The following is a 17,731-nucleotide window of genomic DNA, read 5'->3' on the forward strand; positions in this document are numbered from 1 at the left end:
CCCCCGGCCCGCCCGCGCGCCCCCGACCCCGCGCGCCCCCCGGCCCCGCGCGCCCCGGCCCGACCCGCGCGCCCCGCGGCCCGCTCGGCTCTTTACTGGGGCGCGCTCTGTACCGCCCGGTCTTACCCGGGTACCCGCGGGGAGCGCGCTTGGGCCGGGGCAGGGGCCGCAGATGGAAGCGCTCGGACCCCGGGGAGGGACGCGCTCGAGCAGAGCCCCGGGAGGGAATCGCTCGGACCCCGGGGAGGGAAGCGCTCGGACCCCGGGAAGGGACGCGCTCGGGCCGGGCCCCGGGGAGGGACGCGCTCGGGCCGGGCCCTAGGGAGGGAAGCGCTCGGACCCCGGGGAGGGACGCGCTCGGGCCGGGCCCCGGGGAGGGAATCGCTCGGACCCGGGGGAGGGACGCGCTCGGGCCGGGCCCCGTGGAGGGAATCGCTCGGATCCCGGGAAGGGACGCGCTCGGGCCGGGAGCCGCGCCGGGCGTCTGTGCAGCGGGGTCCGCGCCCGGCGCCCCCGTCTTGCTCTCGGCCTGGGGTTCGGGCGGCCCCAGGGCCTCTCTCTGCGCGGCCGGCTCCTACTCCGCCGAGGCTGCAGCGAGTCGCCGGCCCCGGGAATCGCGAGGGCCGGTCCCCAGGCCCCCCGGGACGGTGGAAACCAGAAACCGACGGCGCCCTGAGCGCTGACTCGGCGCCCGGGGTCTTCGGGGGCGGCGCGTCATCGACCCGTTTATTCCCGGCGCTGACCGTGCCCTTCCTTAGAGGACCCCGCGGGGCGGGCGGCTCCATCGATTGAAAGCGAGAGCCCTGGCTGGAGCCTCCACCGACCACTACCTCCGCGTGTGCCGGGCTGCTAAATCCGTGATGGGACGGCAGTAAAACACACCACCAACAAGCTCCGGCCCTCTGGGGCCCAGGTCGGGACTGTCCCTCCCCATGGAAGTGCGAGAAGGGGGAAGGAATTCAGTCACCCATCCCTCCTGGTCCAAATGCTGCTCTTCCCGCGAAGGCCATCCAGATTCTGCAGCCTCAAAGGCACCTCAGTGGGACAACAGAACCAGTAATTGGATCATGAGGCTCCTTTGGGCTGGCGGCCGGTACTCAGGGATGGAGCTGGCCCCCGCCTTAACAGGCCCTGTGCTAATCTCCAGCTGAGGAATGAAGACATCAAGACAGTGACCGAAACCAGACAGGAGCACCCTTTCCAGCCGGCCACAACAGAGGATTCAATAGGTTATTTAAAAATTACAAGGGATTTCCAAAAGGAAACTACCGAATAGGCAGAAATGAATGGGTTTTCAGCTCTAAGAGATGCTTAGATTATCCGAGATGGAATAATCTCAGATTATTAGTAGGCGTTTGAAAGTCTAGGCTGAGGGGCTGGAGCAATAGTATAGCGGTAGGGCGTTTGCCTTACACGCCGCCGACCCAGGTTCGATCCCTGGTATCCCATATGGTCTTCCAAGCACTTCCAGGAGTAATTCCTAAACATTGTTGGGTGTGACTCAAAAAGCAAAAAAATAAAGACTCTAGGCTGAGTTCTTCCGGGTGTTCATTCTCCTCTGGCTCTTCATACAGTTTGGGTTTTGTTTGGGGCACACCAGGCGGTGTTGGAGTGCATTGCTGGCTCTGCGCGCGGGGATCACCCCTGGTGGGGCAAGGGCAGTGTGGGGACTGTACCAGGGTCAGCTGCTCGCAGAGCAAGTGCTCTATCTGCTGGACTTTCTCTCCCGCGCCATATGAGCAGTTTGCCTCTTTGGATATCAGAAGACCAAATCATAGTTTATGTCACTGTGTTTTGGGGTCTGAGCTCACAACAAAACAAAAAAAAAATTAATGTGAATGATAGAAGAGAAGAGATTGCTGTTTGTCCTGTTTCCTGAGTTTGGCCACGAGAGAGATAATTGGCCTTACTTGAGAATGAGACACACTTTGTTATATGTGGGGGTCTAGGCACACTCACTGAGCCTGGAGCACTTGAGATCCACTTCACGGTAGGCCAGTGCGGGTCCGGTATGTAGACACATGATGGTGCGCCGAGAAGTTTGGCACGTTTGTTGACAAAAGCAAAGCAAACAAGGCTGGGCTGCAGCACACAGCAACACCCCCGGGGACCCTGCCAGGAGCCGCACGTTCAACAAGTCCCCAGGGAACCCTCTGAACTCAGCTCACCCTCTGAACCCGTTTATTCCTTAGTCACTTGCCGGAAGAGGCTAATGAGATGGAGCTGCTTCTGCCTTTTAATCATCTGGGGTTCAAGAAAGCACCCCCGAGGGGCCCGTGCAATAGGGCAGGGGGAGGGCACCTGCCTTGCGTGTGGCCTACCTGGGTTCAGTCCCCGGCATCCCATATGACCCCCCAGCACTGCCAGGAGTAATTCGTAATTCCTGGGTGCAGAGCCAGGAGGAACCTCTGAGCATCACTGGGTGAAACTCAAAAACAAACAAAAAAAGGAAAGAGAAGAGGTGCCTCTGGTACCCAGGAGGGAGGTTGCTTCAGTTTGGAAGCAGTGCTGTTGTGGAGTTTCAGGCCACACGGTCCCTTGGCATGGAAATCAGCCACGCCAGGAAACCACAGTGGAAACACTTGTCCCGGGGCTGGAGTGACAGCACAGCGGGGAGGGCGTTTGTCTTGCGCGTGGCTGACCCGGGTTTGATCCCCAGCATCCGATATGGTCCCCCGAGCACCGCCAGGGGTAATTCCTGAGTGCAGAGCCAGGAGCACCACTGAACATTACTGGGTATGACCCCCAAAATAAAATATAAAAGAGTTGTCTTAAAGGGACGTGGTGTTTTGATAACATTTGCTCAGGCCTTATTGATAATTGGGGGTGGAGGGGAAGGGACAGGAAAGGTTTTGTAAGGGAGTAAGATGACCTAGTACTTAAGTATCCACGAGCTTGAAATAACAAAGCCTTAGCTTCCTACAATTGGCTTCTATTTGTATTTTAGAGAAAAAAACAAAAACAAAATATGGATGGGGGTGCTAGGAGATGACTCAAAGACCCAGAGTGCGTTTGCATGCGTGGGTGTGGGTGTTGCATGAGGAACCCTCCTGAGTCCACGTTAAACACCACCTGGTCCCCAAAACACCACCAGCAGCAATTTTGGAGCACGGATCCAGGAGTAGCCCCTGAGCATGACCAGGTGTGATTCAAAAGGAGAAGCTGGGTCCTAACACACACACACACACACACACACACACACACACACACACACACACACACACTCCCTACCTCTGCCCCAAAGAAAACACAAACACGAGACATCAGGAAAAGGGCAACGCTGTCACCCAGGACGGGAAGGACATAGCTCATTCCACTTTGGACTCCCCGCTCCCCAACTTAGGGATGTCACTTATTAACTTTATGATGCTTTATTTTCTCCTTGCATACTTTTTTTTTCTTTTTGGGTCACACCCGGCGATACACAGGGGTTACTCCTGGCTCTGCACTCAGGAATTACTCCTGGCAGTGCTCAGGGGACCATATGGGATGCTGGGAATCAAACCCGGGTTGGCCGCGTGCAAGGCAAATGCCCTACCCGCTGTGCTATTGCTCCAGCCCCTCTCCTTTCATACTTCTTCAAGTTTACTTCCTATTGCACAGAAAGGGCCATAAGACAGTACAGAGGTGATGGCCTATCCCAGTTCAATCTCCAGCACCACATATGGTCCCCGAGCACAGGGCCAGGAGTCAGTCCTGAGCTGGGTGAGGCCCCAAACGAAACAAATTATACAGAAATATACAGAATTACTGTGAAGTTATCTGTTACTCAGGGTTATCCATGCAACCTACTCCCAATAAAACGCAGTTTTGTTTTGTTTGGGGCCACACCTGGCTGTGTTCAGGGCTTCCTCCTGACACTGTGCTCAGAGACCACTGCTGGCAGAGCTCTGGGGACCAGGTGGGGTGCTCAGGATTGAACCCAAGTTGGTCACATGCAAAGCAGAAGCCCTACCTGCTGTACTATTCCTCCTACTCCAAAATCCCAATAATTTAGACTTTAGCACTGTAGCACTGTATCACTGTCATCTTTTTGTTCATGGAATTGCTCGAGCGGGCACCAGTAATGTCTCCATTGTGAGACTTGTTGTTACTGTTTTTGGCATATTGAATATACCACGGGGAGCTTGCCAGGCTCTGCCGTGCAGGCGGGATACTCTCGGTAGCTTGCCGGGCTCTCCGAGAGGGACGGAGGAATCAAACCTGGATTGGCTGCATGCAAGGCAAACACCCTACCCGCTGTGCTATATTGCTCCAGCCCCCCAATTTAGACTTCAATAAAAATTATTCTTGGGAATCCTGTAAGGCTGCTTATAAGGGGCCCAGACAGGAGGGCTGATAGTTCACTGCAAGTGGGGGCTCTAGGGGCTGGGGCTCTGTTGGTGCCTGTTGGGACCAAGACACAGGCCTGAAGCATGTTAAGCATCTGCGCTACCACCAGAGTTCTCTCTGGGACGTTCCGCCTTGTAAACTAACCCCGAACTAACGGGACCTGCAGGAGTCAATGTTCCTGTGTGAAGGTGAGTCTTAGTGCTAACAGATTGAGTTGAGAACAATGAAGGTCCTGGGGATTAAAAAATTCTTCCGCCAGGAGACCTCTCCCATAATCTGGCAGGTCCCAGCCTTCTCTTCCCTTCTCCTTCCTTCCCTTAAATAAAATCTTTCTGAATAATAAAAGCCAAATTTGTAGCGTTTCCCGAAATAATCCCTGCACCCGGGCAGCTGCAGAAGCAGCCCGAGTTCCCTTTATTGGTGGAGCGTCTAGGGGCCGCCTGCAGGTCAAGGTCTACCCGGGAGCTTGTCCTGTCTGTAGCAGACAGCCTTCAGAGCACAGGTGCAGCCTAAGGCCCGACTATTATCTCATCCCCTGCCCATCCCCCTTAGACCTACATCCCTCTCTCCATGACTCAATCAGGACCTGCACAATCATCGTGGTTCCCTGTGCATATGTTATTACATTGATTTTACTTTCCCTTGCTGACTCCTCTCATCCCATTTTGCTTACCCAGTCCACAAAGAACCAAGAGGCGCAGAGAATTTTCCCCCATGTCCTGACATCAGCAATATTTGGAAAAAAAAAAAAAAAGAATAAGGCCAGAGATAGTCCAGGAAGCAGAGTTCTTGCTTGGCATGCAGGCATCACAGGTGACGCGTGGGTGACCTTGAGCACGAAGTGCTTGCCCCCCGCCACCAGCCGTACCCCCACCCCTCAAAAAGGAAAGAAGTGGAATTATTAGAGATGTCAACCTTAACACATGTAACACGGAAGAGGATCAGAATGTGAGAACTCAGGTTTTAAAGAACGCTTTCAGCATTTACAGCTGCAGAAAGAGGCTTGGAGCCGTCTTAAGTTCTCAGAAACGGGGACCACCAGGGCCAGTGCTATAGTACAGTGGGGAGGGCGCGTGTCCTGCACGCAGCCAGTCTAGGTTCCATCCCCGGCATCCCATAGGGTCCCCTGAGCCCCGCCAGGATGAATCCTGAGTGCAGAGCCAGGTGGCCCAAACCTGCACCCCATCCAAAAAGGAATAAGAAATGAGGATCCCCATAGATCTCCTTCCCTTGAGCTGTTGTGTGTTGGGGAGCAGGTTTGGGGGGCCCGGGGGCTGGATGTGTGCTCAGGGGCGACCCCCAGCAGTGCGCAGGGGACCAACTATGGTGCCACGGGACAAAAACAAGGTCTTAACTCCTATACTTCTCCAGCCCCTAGAAAATAGGATTTTTTCCCTTCTTTTTAGAAACTGTGAATGAAGTCTGGGTGATACACAGTCGCGTTCCCGGCAGGGCTTCATGCATGCAGAGTCCTGCCCCCGCACTCTGCCGTGCCCCAAGCCCACCTCGCCCTGCCCTGCTCAGCCCAGGTCTGTGGACCGGGCCCCAGCTTGTTGCCTTTGGGCGTTTGTTATTCCCTCACTGGGCCTCACACCCCACCGACTAGGGGGTCATCCTGTACCTGTCCTTAGGGCTGACTTCACTGGGCACGGTACTCTCTGCGTCCATCCGCACACCAGCAAATCGTATGATTATCTTTTATTATACCCGAATAGGGTTCCATACATAGTAGTTTCTTTGCCCAGCCATTTGTTGTTGGGCCCTTGGATCATTCCCAGATCTTAGCTGCTGTGAACAGGGCGCCCGTAAGCGCAGGAGCACAACTGTCCTCTCAAAACAACATTTTTGTGTCCTTAGGATAGATGCCAAGAAATGGAACTGCTGGGTCCCCGGGAGCTTAGTCATTAGCTTTCTTAACCGTGACCGTATCCCGCAGGGGTGGGAGCAGTGGACACTGACCCGAGTGAACACGGCTCCCTTTCCGCCCCACCGACACCCCCTCCCAGGGGTTGTTTCTGCTCTCGTGCCAAGAAAAGAAGTCATCGCAGTGTATGTGCCAGTAACCAGGCTGGGGGCAGAGCCAGGAACAGCCACTGAGCACCGCTGGTGTGACTCCGAGACAAAACAAGAGACAGTACTACCCCTCCATGAGCAGATTTGTTGTTTGCTGTTTTGCATTTTGTAGCTACCCTCCAAAATTCCACTTCTCATCAGTTGTTGTGGTTCACTAGCAGCGGCAGAGGGAGCGACTCCCGGGCAGGACAGTGGAGTCTAATCTAGACGTTTCCAAGGAGGAAGGCGGGGATAGTCTCCTGCACCGAAAGAAAAACTTCTGTGCAAAAACACAACTTGTTCAGTTACTGCGATGCTGCGGGGTCACACTCAGAGTCACACACACGCAAAGTAAGTGCTCTACCGCCGGGCCACACCCCTAGCCCCCAGGGAGTATTTGCTGGCTTCAGGGCGGACTCCTGGCTCTGTGCTCGGGGATCGGAGCTGGCGGGCCGGGAGCAGAGGGCGCCGCATGCAAGCAGGGCAGCCCAGCTCCTCGGTGGTCTCTGAGCCCACGGCCCTAACACAGTGTCACGTGTCGGGGACACGAGGAGAGGAGGGGGGACGCGGGGACCGGCCTGGCTTCTCGGCTCCGTGTTATGAAACTTTAACAAGAGCGAGTGGTGCAAACTTGAACCCTGACTTCTCACCTCCGCCGAGAACCGGGCCAGGCCAGGGGCATTCCCGCTTTGCGCAACCTGGGGTCGGTGAACTGCACTGCACGGCCCCGCGCCCCGTGGGAGCGCTGTACGCCTCGCGCCTGCGCACTGCGGGAGCGCCTGTGCGTTACCGTATTGCTTCTAGTATTGTCACTTGGGGGGGGGCTTTGGACCGGGGATGCTCAGGGGTCAGGGGTCACCCTCGGCTCTGCACAGGAATCATTCCGGGCTGCTCAGGGGACCGTCTGGGGCGGTCCTGGGCCCGGCTGGGGGAGCTGCACGCACGGCAGCCTTCGCAGGCACGGGCCGGGCCCAGGGCTGCGCGTGGAGCTCACAGTGCTCCCGGGGGAGGAGGGGCGCCGGGCGCGCGCACCTGGACTCCGCAGAGCAGAGACGGACGCGCCGGCGCCCAGCCCGCCCGCCGCGGCGCACGACAGGGGCGGGGCCCGGCCGTCAAGCGCGCCCCAGATCCCGAGGGCGGCCCAGGCGGGCGGGCGCGGCGCACGACAGGGGCGGGGCCTCGGCCGTCAAGCGCGCCCCAGGTCGCGAGGGCGGCCTAGGTGAGCAGGCGCGGTGGCACGACAGGGGCGGGGCTTCGGCCGTAAAGTAGCACCCACACCACGAGGTCGACCCGGGCGGGCGGGCGCGGTGGCACGACAGGGGCGGGGCTTCGGCCGTCAAGCGGCGCCCAGACAAGAGGGCGGCCCGGGCGGGTGGGCGCGGCGGCACGACAGGGGCGGGGCCTCGGCCGTCAAACGCGGCCCAGTCACGTGGGTGCCCTTGCAGGGCACCGGGGCGCAGCATGGCTGGGTACCTGCGCGGCGGCGGCCCCGGGGCCCTGGACCTGCTCCGGGCACTGCCCCGCGTCAGCCTCGCCAACCTAAAGCCGAACCCAGGCTCCCGGAAACCGGTAACTGGCCGCGCAGGGCGCTGCGGGGTGCGGGGTCCGAGGCGCCAGGCGTTGCACGCGCTTCCTGCACCCCAGCTAGCGCAGAGCGCGACCCGGCTAGGACAGAGCGCGACCCGGCTAGGGCAGAGTGTACCCCGGCTGGAGCAGAGTACTACCCGGCTAGGGCAGAGTACGACCCGGCTAGAGCAGAGCGCGACCCGGCTAGGGCAGAATGCACCCTGGCTAGGGCAGAATGCACCCGGCTAGGGCAGAATGCACCCGGCTAGGGCAGAATGCACCCCGGCTAGGGCAGAGTGTACCCCGGCTAGAGCAGAGTGTACCCCGGCTAGAGCAGAGTGTACCCCGGCTAGAGCAGAATGTACCCCGGCTAGAGCAGAGTGCAACTCGGCTAGGGCAGAGTATGACCCGGTTAGAGCAGAATGCGACCTAGCTGGAGCACAGTGCGACCTGATAGAGCAGAACATGACCGGGCTACAGCACAGTGCGACGACCCGATTAGAGCACAGTGCGACACGGCTAGAGCACAGTGCGACCCGATAGAGCAGAACATGACCTGGCTAGAGCACAGTGCGACCCGCGACCCGGCTAGAGCAGAGTGCGACCGGGCTAGAACACAGTGTGACCCGGTTAGAGCAGAGTGCGACAACCGACCCGGCTAGAGCAGAACATGACCTGGCTAGAGCACAGTGCGCTTAGGGCGGTCCCACAAGGTGACGCTCAAGTTTGCATTTGCAAGGAAGAGCTTTCGTGAGGCCGAGAAAGATCCTCCTATGCACCATGACAGGCTGCACTTCCACAGAACAAGCAGTCGGCCTGTTTCTGTTTCTCCCAGAGAGTTCCCTGACACTGTCCCTGGCCGGAGCTGGAGACCTCCTAGCCGCCCCTCGCCATCCCTGTGCTAAGTGCGGCATCTCTGGGCACAGCAGGTGGCCCAGAAGCTCACAGACTTGTGACCGCATGGTCGCAATCCTTGGGAAATCCACCACCTTTGCTTATGTAACATGCTGTGGAATGTCCCCTGGGTCTAGGGTTGGGGTCCCTGTCAGGACTCCACTGTGTAGGCTGAGGCGAGCAGCCAAGGCTCCTTTGCTTTTGATGCTCACTTGTGGAATGGATCTCTCAGAACCCGGGTGCAGCCCTTCCCCCCTTTAGGAAAGGAAAGAGTTGCTGTAGCCCGTTAGGGAACGGTTGAGACCCTGCATCCAGCTGCAAGCTGTTGACCTGTCACTCGGCGTGCCTGGCAGGTGACAGGAGGCACATTGAGGAAAATCTTCTGAGTGGTCCTTTGAATAAATGCCATGAGGGTCACCGTGCCAGGGTCCGATTAGAATTCCTTGACTGCCAGGCGGTGTTTTCTCCGGCACTTAGGTGTTCGGGTCCGGGGCTTCTTCACGTCTAGGCCTGCACAGAATGGGCATCCTCGGCTCTTGCAGGGCAGCGTGGCTGGCTTTCGGCCCGGGTGCGGTTTGGAGTTAGGGCAGGTTAGGCGGGGACGGGGCAGGCAGCCTGGAGGAGGGTGCGTCAGAGGCCACCCAGAGGCAAAGGGAAACTTGCCAAAGCAGCTTCGGATTCTTTGCCCCCAGGCCCGGCGCCCCCGTGGGCGGAGGAGAGGCCGCAAGTGTGGCCGCGGCCATAAGGGGGAGCGGCAGAGGGGCACCCGGCCCCGGCTGGGCTTTGAGGGGGGACAGACGCCCTTCTACATCCGGATCCCCAAGTACGGCTTTAACGAAGGCCACAGGTAAGGGGGGTTTTGCTTGTTTGATACTTGGGCCACTCCCGGGGGGTGGGCTACTTCTGGCTCTGTGCTCTGGGGGTCTCTGGGGGGGGGGCCTTATGTGGTGCTGGGGTTCTAGCCCAGGTGGGCTGCAGGAATTACTCCTGGTGGTGTTCGGGGGACCATATGGGATGCCGGGATGGAACCTGGGTCGGCAGCATGCAAGGCAAAGGCCCTCCCCGCTGTGCTCTCGCTCCGGCCCCGGCAGGCACCTTGGCCCTCCACTGTCCCCAGCTTTTGAATTCACTTTTTGGGAAAGGGATCTGCCTGCCCGCAGGCCAGTCTGGTGGACGTGAGGTGCCCTGTCTGCCTGTAGCAACGAGATGGGCCCCTCGCAGCTCACCGAGAGGTGATGAGTCCCGTCAGGTTGTGGTTCCAGTTCCCACGTGTTCGTCCATTGACTTGTGTGCAATGTGTGTTTCGAGAGGCAGGTTCTTTGTTTTCCTTTTGGGTCACACCCGGCGATGCTCAGGGTCACTCCTGGCTCTGCACTCAGGAATTACTCCTGGCAGTGCTCATGGGATGCTGGGAATCGAACCCGGGTCAACCTGTGCAAAGCACATACCCTCCCTGCTGTGCTATCCCCTAGGCAGGTTCTTTTATTGTTGGGAGGGCTACGCCTTCAGTGCGTTGGAGCCGGGGTGGGAGGGGGCTGATGCTGAGGGTCAGACGGGGTCACCGTCCCCGGCCACCCAGGGCCTTCGGGGCCCCAGGCCAGCTGTCCTTGCTTCCCAGGAGCGCTCTGTTTCGTTAGGAAAACACAGGGCGTGCCCTCGCGTCCGCGGGAGCCGTGCTTGAGCCGTGCCCTCTCTCGCCCGCAGCTTCCGCCGCCAGTACCAGCCCTTGAGCCTGGGCCGGCTGCAGTACCTCATCGACCTGGGCCGCGTCGACCCCTCTCAGCCTATCGACCTGACCCAGCTGGTGAACGGCAGAGGCGTCACCGTCCAGCCCTCCAAGCGGGACTACGGCGTCCAGCTGGTAGAGGAGGTGAGCGTGGCTGTGGGGGGTGGGTCTTTGGGCCACACCCGGCTGTGTTCAGGGGCCACTGCTGGGGGCTGGTGGCGGGGACCAGACCAGGCCGGCGGTCACGTGACTCCCTCCGGCCCCTCGTTGGTCTGTCGATCAGCACCTGCCTCCTGCCGCCCTGGGCCGCCGTCCCCTCCCTCCCAGCCAGGGGCCAGGCCAGCAGCGCTGCTGTGTCTGCAGCGCCCGTGGGAGGCAGAGAGGGGCCTGGTGTCCAGGGCACGTGCCCTTCCTGGCCACTGAGGGCTGTGTGGCCGGGCGGGGACAGTGGACAGTGCCGAGACCGGCTCTCTCCCGGGCCCCTCGGGCTCAGTGCTCAGTGCCAGGCTCTCCCCGCTTGGTGGCCCCTGTGCAGCCTTGGGGGCTCCCCTGGCCTGCAGGGGCCCTTCCTGGCGGGGGTGGGGCAGGGCGCAGTGGAGGGCCTGTCCAGTCCTGCCAGCGTCCCTCTCTCCCGCGCCTGCCCAGTCTCTCGGGGCATCTGCGTGCTCATTTCTTGTTCTTGCTCTTTGTTTTTGGGCCGTACCTAGGGGTGCTCAGGGCCTACCCTTAGCTCTGCCCTCAGGGATTACTCCTGGCAGTGCTCGGGGCCGGACGAGGTGCCGGGGATTGAACCCGGGCCTGCTGCGTGCTAGGCAGACGCCCTCCCCGCCGTGCTGTCGCTCCGGCCCCTCGTGCGTGTTCTGTCGGTCCTGGTGACGGTCTAGACACGCGGTGCCACCCAGGCTGCCCTGGCGCCGTGCGGAGCTGAGACTGGCCTTGCTCTCGGGCCCCATGACTCAGTGTCTGCGGAGGGAGAAGGGGTCTCATCCCGCTGAGCTGCAGAGTAGCCGTGTTCTATTTAATTAGATCCCCTCCGCCCCCCTTTGGTTTCGGCTCACACCCAGCAGTGCTCAGATTCCTGGCTCAGTGCTCAATGATCATTCCTAGCAGGGCTCAGGGGACCATTCGGGATGCTGGGAATCGAACCCAGATCACCCGTGTGCAAGGCAAATGCCCTGTCCACCGGACTGCCGCTCTGGCCCCGAGAGGTTTTCTCTTTAAAGAGTTGGCTGTTTGCTGGGAATCTCCTAGGCGAATAGGCTTGTGGGGTGAAGGTCACAGCATCCCTGTGCGGGGAGCCCAGCGCCCACTAGGGGGAGCTAGTGTTTACCGAATAGCTTTGTGGTGCTGTTCTTGGGTCCCACCCAGCCACGCTCAGGGGTTCCTCCTGGCTCTGCACTCGGGATTTACTCTGGTGGGCTCGGGAGACCACCTGGGATGCGGGGGACCGAACCTGGGTTGGCTGTGTTCCCCACTGTTCTATGATCTGGGTCCCAGAGGCTCACCTGTTGTTCCCCGGGTCACTTGCCTTGCCCGCAGCCGACCTGGGGTCAGTCTACGAGGGTTGACTCCGGAGTGCAGAGCCAGGAGGAACCCCGTACACCAACATCGTAGATGAAAACCATGTCTCAGAAGTGATCTTTCAGAAGTTAAAAATTTGTAGCCCTGTAGTCCCGTTGTTCATCGATTTGCTCGAGCGGGCACCAGTAACGTCTCCATTGTGAGACTTGTTGTTACTGTTTTTGGCATATCGAATACGCCACAGGTAGCTGGCCAGGCTTTGCTGTGCGGGCGGGATACTCTCAGTGGCTAGCCAGGCTCTCCAAGAGGGGCAGAGGAATCGAACCCAGGTTGGCCACGTGCAAGGCAAACGCCCTACCCGCTGTGCTATCACTCCAGTAAAATTTGTAGTTAACAGAATTGATGGGGAGCTAGTTTTCATCATAATGAAAATAGGAAGTCCTTTTTATTTTGGGGCCACAAATGGTGCTCAGGGCTCCCTCCTGGTGGGGCTTAGGGATGAACCCGGGTGCGAGGCAGGCGCCGACCCCCTGCACCATCTGTTGGCCCAGCAACACCTTGCAGAGGCAGTGTGAGTCTGAGCCCTTGTGTCTGTGCCTCAGTGTGACCGTGGGGGCCGGAGGCGAGGCCCGGGTGCAGCGTCCTCTCCGAACCGCAGGCTCCTTCCTCACACACTTGGGTCTCCCTCCCAGGGAGAAGGGACGTGTCCCCCTCCCATGGGCGGCCGCGGGGCGCGTGCTGTCCCGTGCGCTGCCGGGTCCTGGTTCTGGCATGGGCCAGTGGGCTGCGTCTCTGAAGCTGGCCTGGCCGTAGTGACACGAGGACCCTCCCGGCCTCCCGCAGAGTGGACGGGAGGGAGCGGTCCTGCCGGCCTCCCGAGGAGGGACACTGGGTGAGAGGACGGGCGTTCGGGGGGCCCTGAGCAGACGTCAGGACGGCAGCCATCCTGGGAGTGGACACTCACAGCCTTGGCCTGTGCCCCTCCAGGGCGCGGACACCTTCAAGGCCAAGGTCAACATCGAGGTGCAGTTGGCTTCGGAGCTCGCCATTGCCGCGGTGGAGAAGAACGGGGGCGTCATCACCACGGCCTTCTACGACCCCCGGAGTCTGGGTGAGCAGGGGGTACTCGGCATGCAGGGGGCCGGGGCTTCAGTCGGCCGAGCCCAGGGCCTGTCTGGCTGCTGCGCTGAGGGTCACTGCTGGCGGCCCCGGGAGCCTGGTGGGCTGCGGGGGGTCGGCCGGTCACCGCTGTGCTGCTGCTCCTTCCTTCCTGCTTGCGCCCGGACCTGCGCAGGACTTGGTCCTGGTGGGCCTCGGGGCCTTTCTGGGGTGCCGGGGTCAAACCCGGTTCTGCTAGGCAAGCGCCCGTCCGCAGTGCTGCCATCTGGCCCCTGAGAGAACATCATTTAGTTTGTTTCCTTAAAGAGCGTTACAGAATTGTTCCTGATCGGGTTTCAGTCATGCAGTGTTCCAGCACCCGTCCCTCCACCAGTGTCATTCCCCAGGGTCCCTCCTGCCCCTTCAAGCCACCCCCGACCCCAGCCTGCCTCTAGGGCAGGCACCTCTCTGTGTCTCTCTCTGTGCCTCTGTCTCTGTCCCTCTCTCTCCTCCCTCCTCTCTCTCTGGCTCTCTCTCCTCCCTCCTCCCTCTCTCTCTGTCTCTCTCCCTCTCTGTCTCTGTCTCTCTCTGTCTCTCTCTATCTTTCTCTCATTTTAGGCATTATGGTTTGCGAAACAGATGCTGAAAGGTTACCATGTATGTGCCTTTACCTCCTTCCCACACTCAGCCTGCCAGAGTGCTCATTGCCAGCCAGCCTGTCCTAGTGGACCCTCCTCTGTCTTAACTCCCCTCCAGCTCCCACACCACTGACCAGTCCTCCTGGCCCATTTTTCCTGGCCTTGGATATTAGTTTTGTACTTTTTTTTTTTTTTGCTTTTTGGGTCACACCTGGCGATGCACAGGGGTCACTCCTGGCTCTGCACTCAGGAATCACCCCTGGCGGTGCTCAGGGGACCATATGGGATGCTGGGATTCGAACCCGGGTTGGCTGCGTGCAAGGCAAACGCCCTACCCGCTGTGCTATAGCTCCAGCCCCTTTTGTTTGTTTTTTATATCGCACAAATGAATGCAGTCATTCTGTGTCCTTCTCCTTCTGACTCATTTCGCTCAGCACGATACTCTCCAAGTATCCGTTTATACACAGATTCCATGACTGCATCTCTCCTCACAGTTGCGTAATATTCCATTGGTAGGTGTGCCGTAGTTTCCCTATCCACTCGCCTCTTCTTGAGCCTCAGGTTGTTTCCAGATTCTGGCTCTGGGGAACAGTGCTGCGATGGGCACAGCAGTGCCGGTGGCCTCCCTGCTGTGTCTGTTCCCAGGAGGGGTATTGCTGGGTCAAATGGGGGCTCAGTTTCTAGTTTTTTGACAAATGTCCATATTGCTTTCCAAAAAGGCTGGACCAGCCAGCATTCTCCCCGCGTCCACGCCAGCACTGGTTGTTCTTGTTCTTTTTCGTGCGGGCCAGTCTCTGGCGTGAGATGATGTCATTGTTTTGGTCCGCATCTCCCCGATGATCAGTGATGAAGAGCCTTTTTTTCACGTGCCTTTTGGCCGTTGAAAGTTTGAAAGGACATTCTTAAACGCGTCCCTTCGGATCATGCCAGGCAAACACCGACTGTTTTCTGTCTTCATTCTCCAGCTTGGGTTTGCAGGCTTCAGGTCAGCTCTGTCCTCTTAGTTACAGAAGCAGTTTAAGTGTTCTTATTTACCGTGAGAAAAAGGAAAAGCCCTTTGGCACTGTTTCAGGAACAAGCCTTTGGGGGCGGGGCAGGTGGCCCTCCCCTGGTGCTGGGGTTCCCGGGGTCCTGCTGGTGGCACCCAGCCCGAGGGGCTCGAGGGAGGGAGTGCTGGGTGCCGGGTGCTGGGAGGTGCTGGGAGCACTGTGCTTGTGGGTGGGGGCGGGGCGCCCAGGACTGCAGGGGGCGGGGCCGCCAGCCGGGAGCGTGGGGAGCAGTGCTGCCCCCAGTGCTGGTGTGGGCACTCCTGCAGAGCCCCGCGCCACCAGGCCAGGCTGGCGTCTCCATGGCGACCGTTCCCTGCCCCTGCAGAGATCCTGTGCAAGCCCGTGCCCTTCTTCCTGCGCGGGCAGCCCATCCCCAAGCGGATGCTGCCCCCCGAGGCCCTGGTCCCCTACTACACCGACGCCAGGCACCGGGGCTACCTGGCCGACCCCGCGGGCTTCCCCGAGGCCCGGCTGGAGCTGGCGCGGAAGTACGGCTACGTGCTCCCAGACATCACCAAGGACGAGCTCTTCCGGATGCTGCGCACGCGCAAGGACCCCAGGCAGATATTCTTCGGCCTGGCCCCCGGCTGGGTGGTGAACTTGGCCGAGAGGAAGGTCCTCAAGCCCACGGACGAGGACCTCCTCAAGTACTACAGCTCGTGAGCGCCCTCGGGGGCCGCGGGGGGCCGGAGGGAGCGTCTCCCGAGGCGTCGCTCCTTGTCCTCCTCCCCGAGTGGTGATGGCTGGGGTCTCCTCTCCTTTCTCTCTGGTTTCCGTGTTTCTAGAATCGACATTGCTCTACGGGAAGCAGCGGGGGGCTGCCCCCGGGGGGGGGGGAGGGGGGCTGAACCTGGGTGGGTTCTCAGCAGAGATACAGACCTGGGCGCGACCCTGGGCACCCCCTGTGGTCCCCTGAGCCCCGCTGGGAGTGGCCCCCGGGTGCAGAGCTGGAGGAAACCCGGGGCATCGCCAGGTGTGGCCCAGAAAGAAAACAGTCGGAGAGGCTCATTTGCTGCCAAGGGAAGACGGTACATTCCGGAATGTTTCTAGGCAGTTTTTAGAATCCAGGTCCCAGCACTGCTGCGAATTAGAGGGAGGGGGATTGATGCCGAGGCCTGCCCCCGGGTTAGAGTGCCCAGGGGCGACCCCTCCCAGCCGGAGGTGGGATGAAGGCGACGGGAGGAGACCCCATGCTGCCAAGGCCGTCACTCTGGAAGCTTGCTTTCTTCCAGGAGAAAGCTTAACCATTTTCTTATTTTTCTGGAAGAAGGCAAACATTCTAAATCTAACTGGTGCAGGTTTACTTGTGTCACGGGTAAATGAGGAATTTTGTCTTTCATCTTAATTGACTTTGAAACAATTGTGCATTGCTAGCGTGCGCACACCTGACGACGTGTATGCAGTGGAATCGGGGATTCCTCGTGCAGTGCTCCCACCGTTGAAATAAAATGATTCCTGCCCATTGCTTTGATTTCTCTTACGTCTCTCCTTTCTCTCCGTTCCTGATATGTCCCAACTATCTTCCCAGGACATCCGTTTTCTTAAAATAAAACAAAAATAGGGGCTGAGGGGATAATAGCTCAACCGGCTGGAGTGCTGGGTTGCATATGGGAGGTTCCAGTTCAATCCCTGTCACTGCATTGTCCCGTGAGCACTGAACTGGAAGTAGGTGCAGAGCACTGAGCCCGGAGTAGCCCCAGAGCACCCTTGGATGTGGCCCCAGACAAACAAAAAGAGTCTCTTAATTCTGTATTTGTTCTGGGCTACACCCAGTGATGCTTAGGACTCCTGGCCCTGCTCGGGGGCCATGCAGGATGCCGGGGTCAAACCCAGGTCTGCGCAGTGCCAGCGGGAGCCCTGCCTGCCCACTACCGCTCTGACCCCCAAACCAAAACACTCTTTAAAATGTTGCAATGTGGTAACTTTTTAAATTTTTTTGCTTTTTGGGTCACACCCGGCGATGCACAGGGGTCACTCCTGGCTCTGCACTCAGGAATTGCCCCTGGCGGTGCTCAGGGGACCATATGGGATGCTGGGATTCGAACCCAGGTTGGCTGCGTGCAAGGCAAACACCCTCCCGCTGTGCTATCGCTCCAGTTCTGTTGTGAACCATTTCACCTGCAGGTACACAAATTCTTCATGCACTGCTGGGTTGATACTCAATGTGAAATACATGTGCCCGGTGTTTTAGTTTTTACCAGAATTCTGTTGTTCGACTCAGTGTTACACCATTTCTTAGAACCAAGAACCTGTGGTAAACACAGCAGCGCCGTCTTAGATGGAAGTTACCGTGGGTCCTGGGGGACGGGCACAGAGACGAGAACAGTGCGTGCTTTCTCACCTCAGCCCAGTGGCTCTGTTGGACATTAGGATACGTCAAACATTTTCCTTCGGGGCTGGAGCGGTCGTACAGCAGGGAGGGCGTTTGCCTTGCACACGGCCGACCCGGGTTCGATCCCCGACATCTCATATCGATTCCCAAGCACCGCCAGGAGTAAGCCCTGAACATCACCAGGCGTAACCTCAAAAGCCAAAAATTTTTTTTTCTTCTTTGGGACTAGAGAGACTAGAGCAGGCAGGGTGCTTGCCTTGCGTCTGCTCCGGTTTCAATTCCCAGCACCCCATATGACTTCCCAGGCTCTGCCAGGAGTGGACTCCCGAGCACTGAGCCAAGAGTAGACCCTGAGCACAGCTGGGTGTGGCCTTCCACCCCCAACAAATTCTTTTTCCTTTAGGGCTTCCCCTAGGTGCTTGGGGTGCTCAGGCCCAAGTGGTGCCTGGGTTCGAGCCTGGGCCTAACGTGCTCACCAGGCTTTTGACTTCCATCCCCTGGGCCCCATTTTTCAAATTAAAGT

At 59.1% G+C, this 17,731-nt stretch overlaps 1 protein-coding gene across 1 annotated transcript; it reads left to right on the forward strand.

Annotated features, from left to right (window-relative positions):
- The first annotated feature begins 7,772 nt into the window (after positions 1 to 7,772).
- On the forward strand, positions 7,773 to 16,345 carry MRPL15 (mitochondrial ribosomal protein L15). The gene is made up of 5 exons (XM_004602341.2): positions 7,773 to 7,953; positions 9,537 to 9,691; positions 10,549 to 10,714; positions 13,079 to 13,202; positions 15,202 to 16,345. Exons 1-5 carry the CDS (start codon positions 7,846 to 7,848, stop codon positions 15,537 to 15,539), a joined length of 891 nt encoding a protein of 296 aa, XP_004602398.1. The 5' UTR covers positions 7,773 to 7,845; the 3' UTR covers positions 15,540 to 16,345.
- Positions 16,346 to 17,731: the final 1,386 nt, after the last annotated feature.

Source organism: Sorex araneus, chromosome 2 (assembly GCF_027595985.1).
Source record: "Sorex araneus isolate mSorAra2 chromosome 2, mSorAra2.pri, whole genome shotgun sequence".
NCBI classification, from domain to species: domain Eukaryota; kingdom Metazoa; phylum Chordata; class Mammalia; order Eulipotyphla; family Soricidae; genus Sorex; species Sorex araneus.

Coding starts and splice junctions, on each gene's coding strand:
- MRPL15 (XM_004602341.2), top strand. CDS start 7,846: ATGGCTGGGTACCTGCGCGGCGGCGGCCCCGGGGCCCTGGACCTGCTC. Junction 9,692..10,548: donor GGCTTTAACGAAGGCCACAG/GTAAGGGGGGTT, acceptor TCTCGCCCGCAG/CTTCCGCCGCCAGTACCAGC. Junction 10,715..13,078: donor GCGTCCAGCTGGTAGAGGAG/GTGAGCGTGGCT, acceptor GTGCCCCTCCAG/GGCGCGGACACCTTCAAGGC.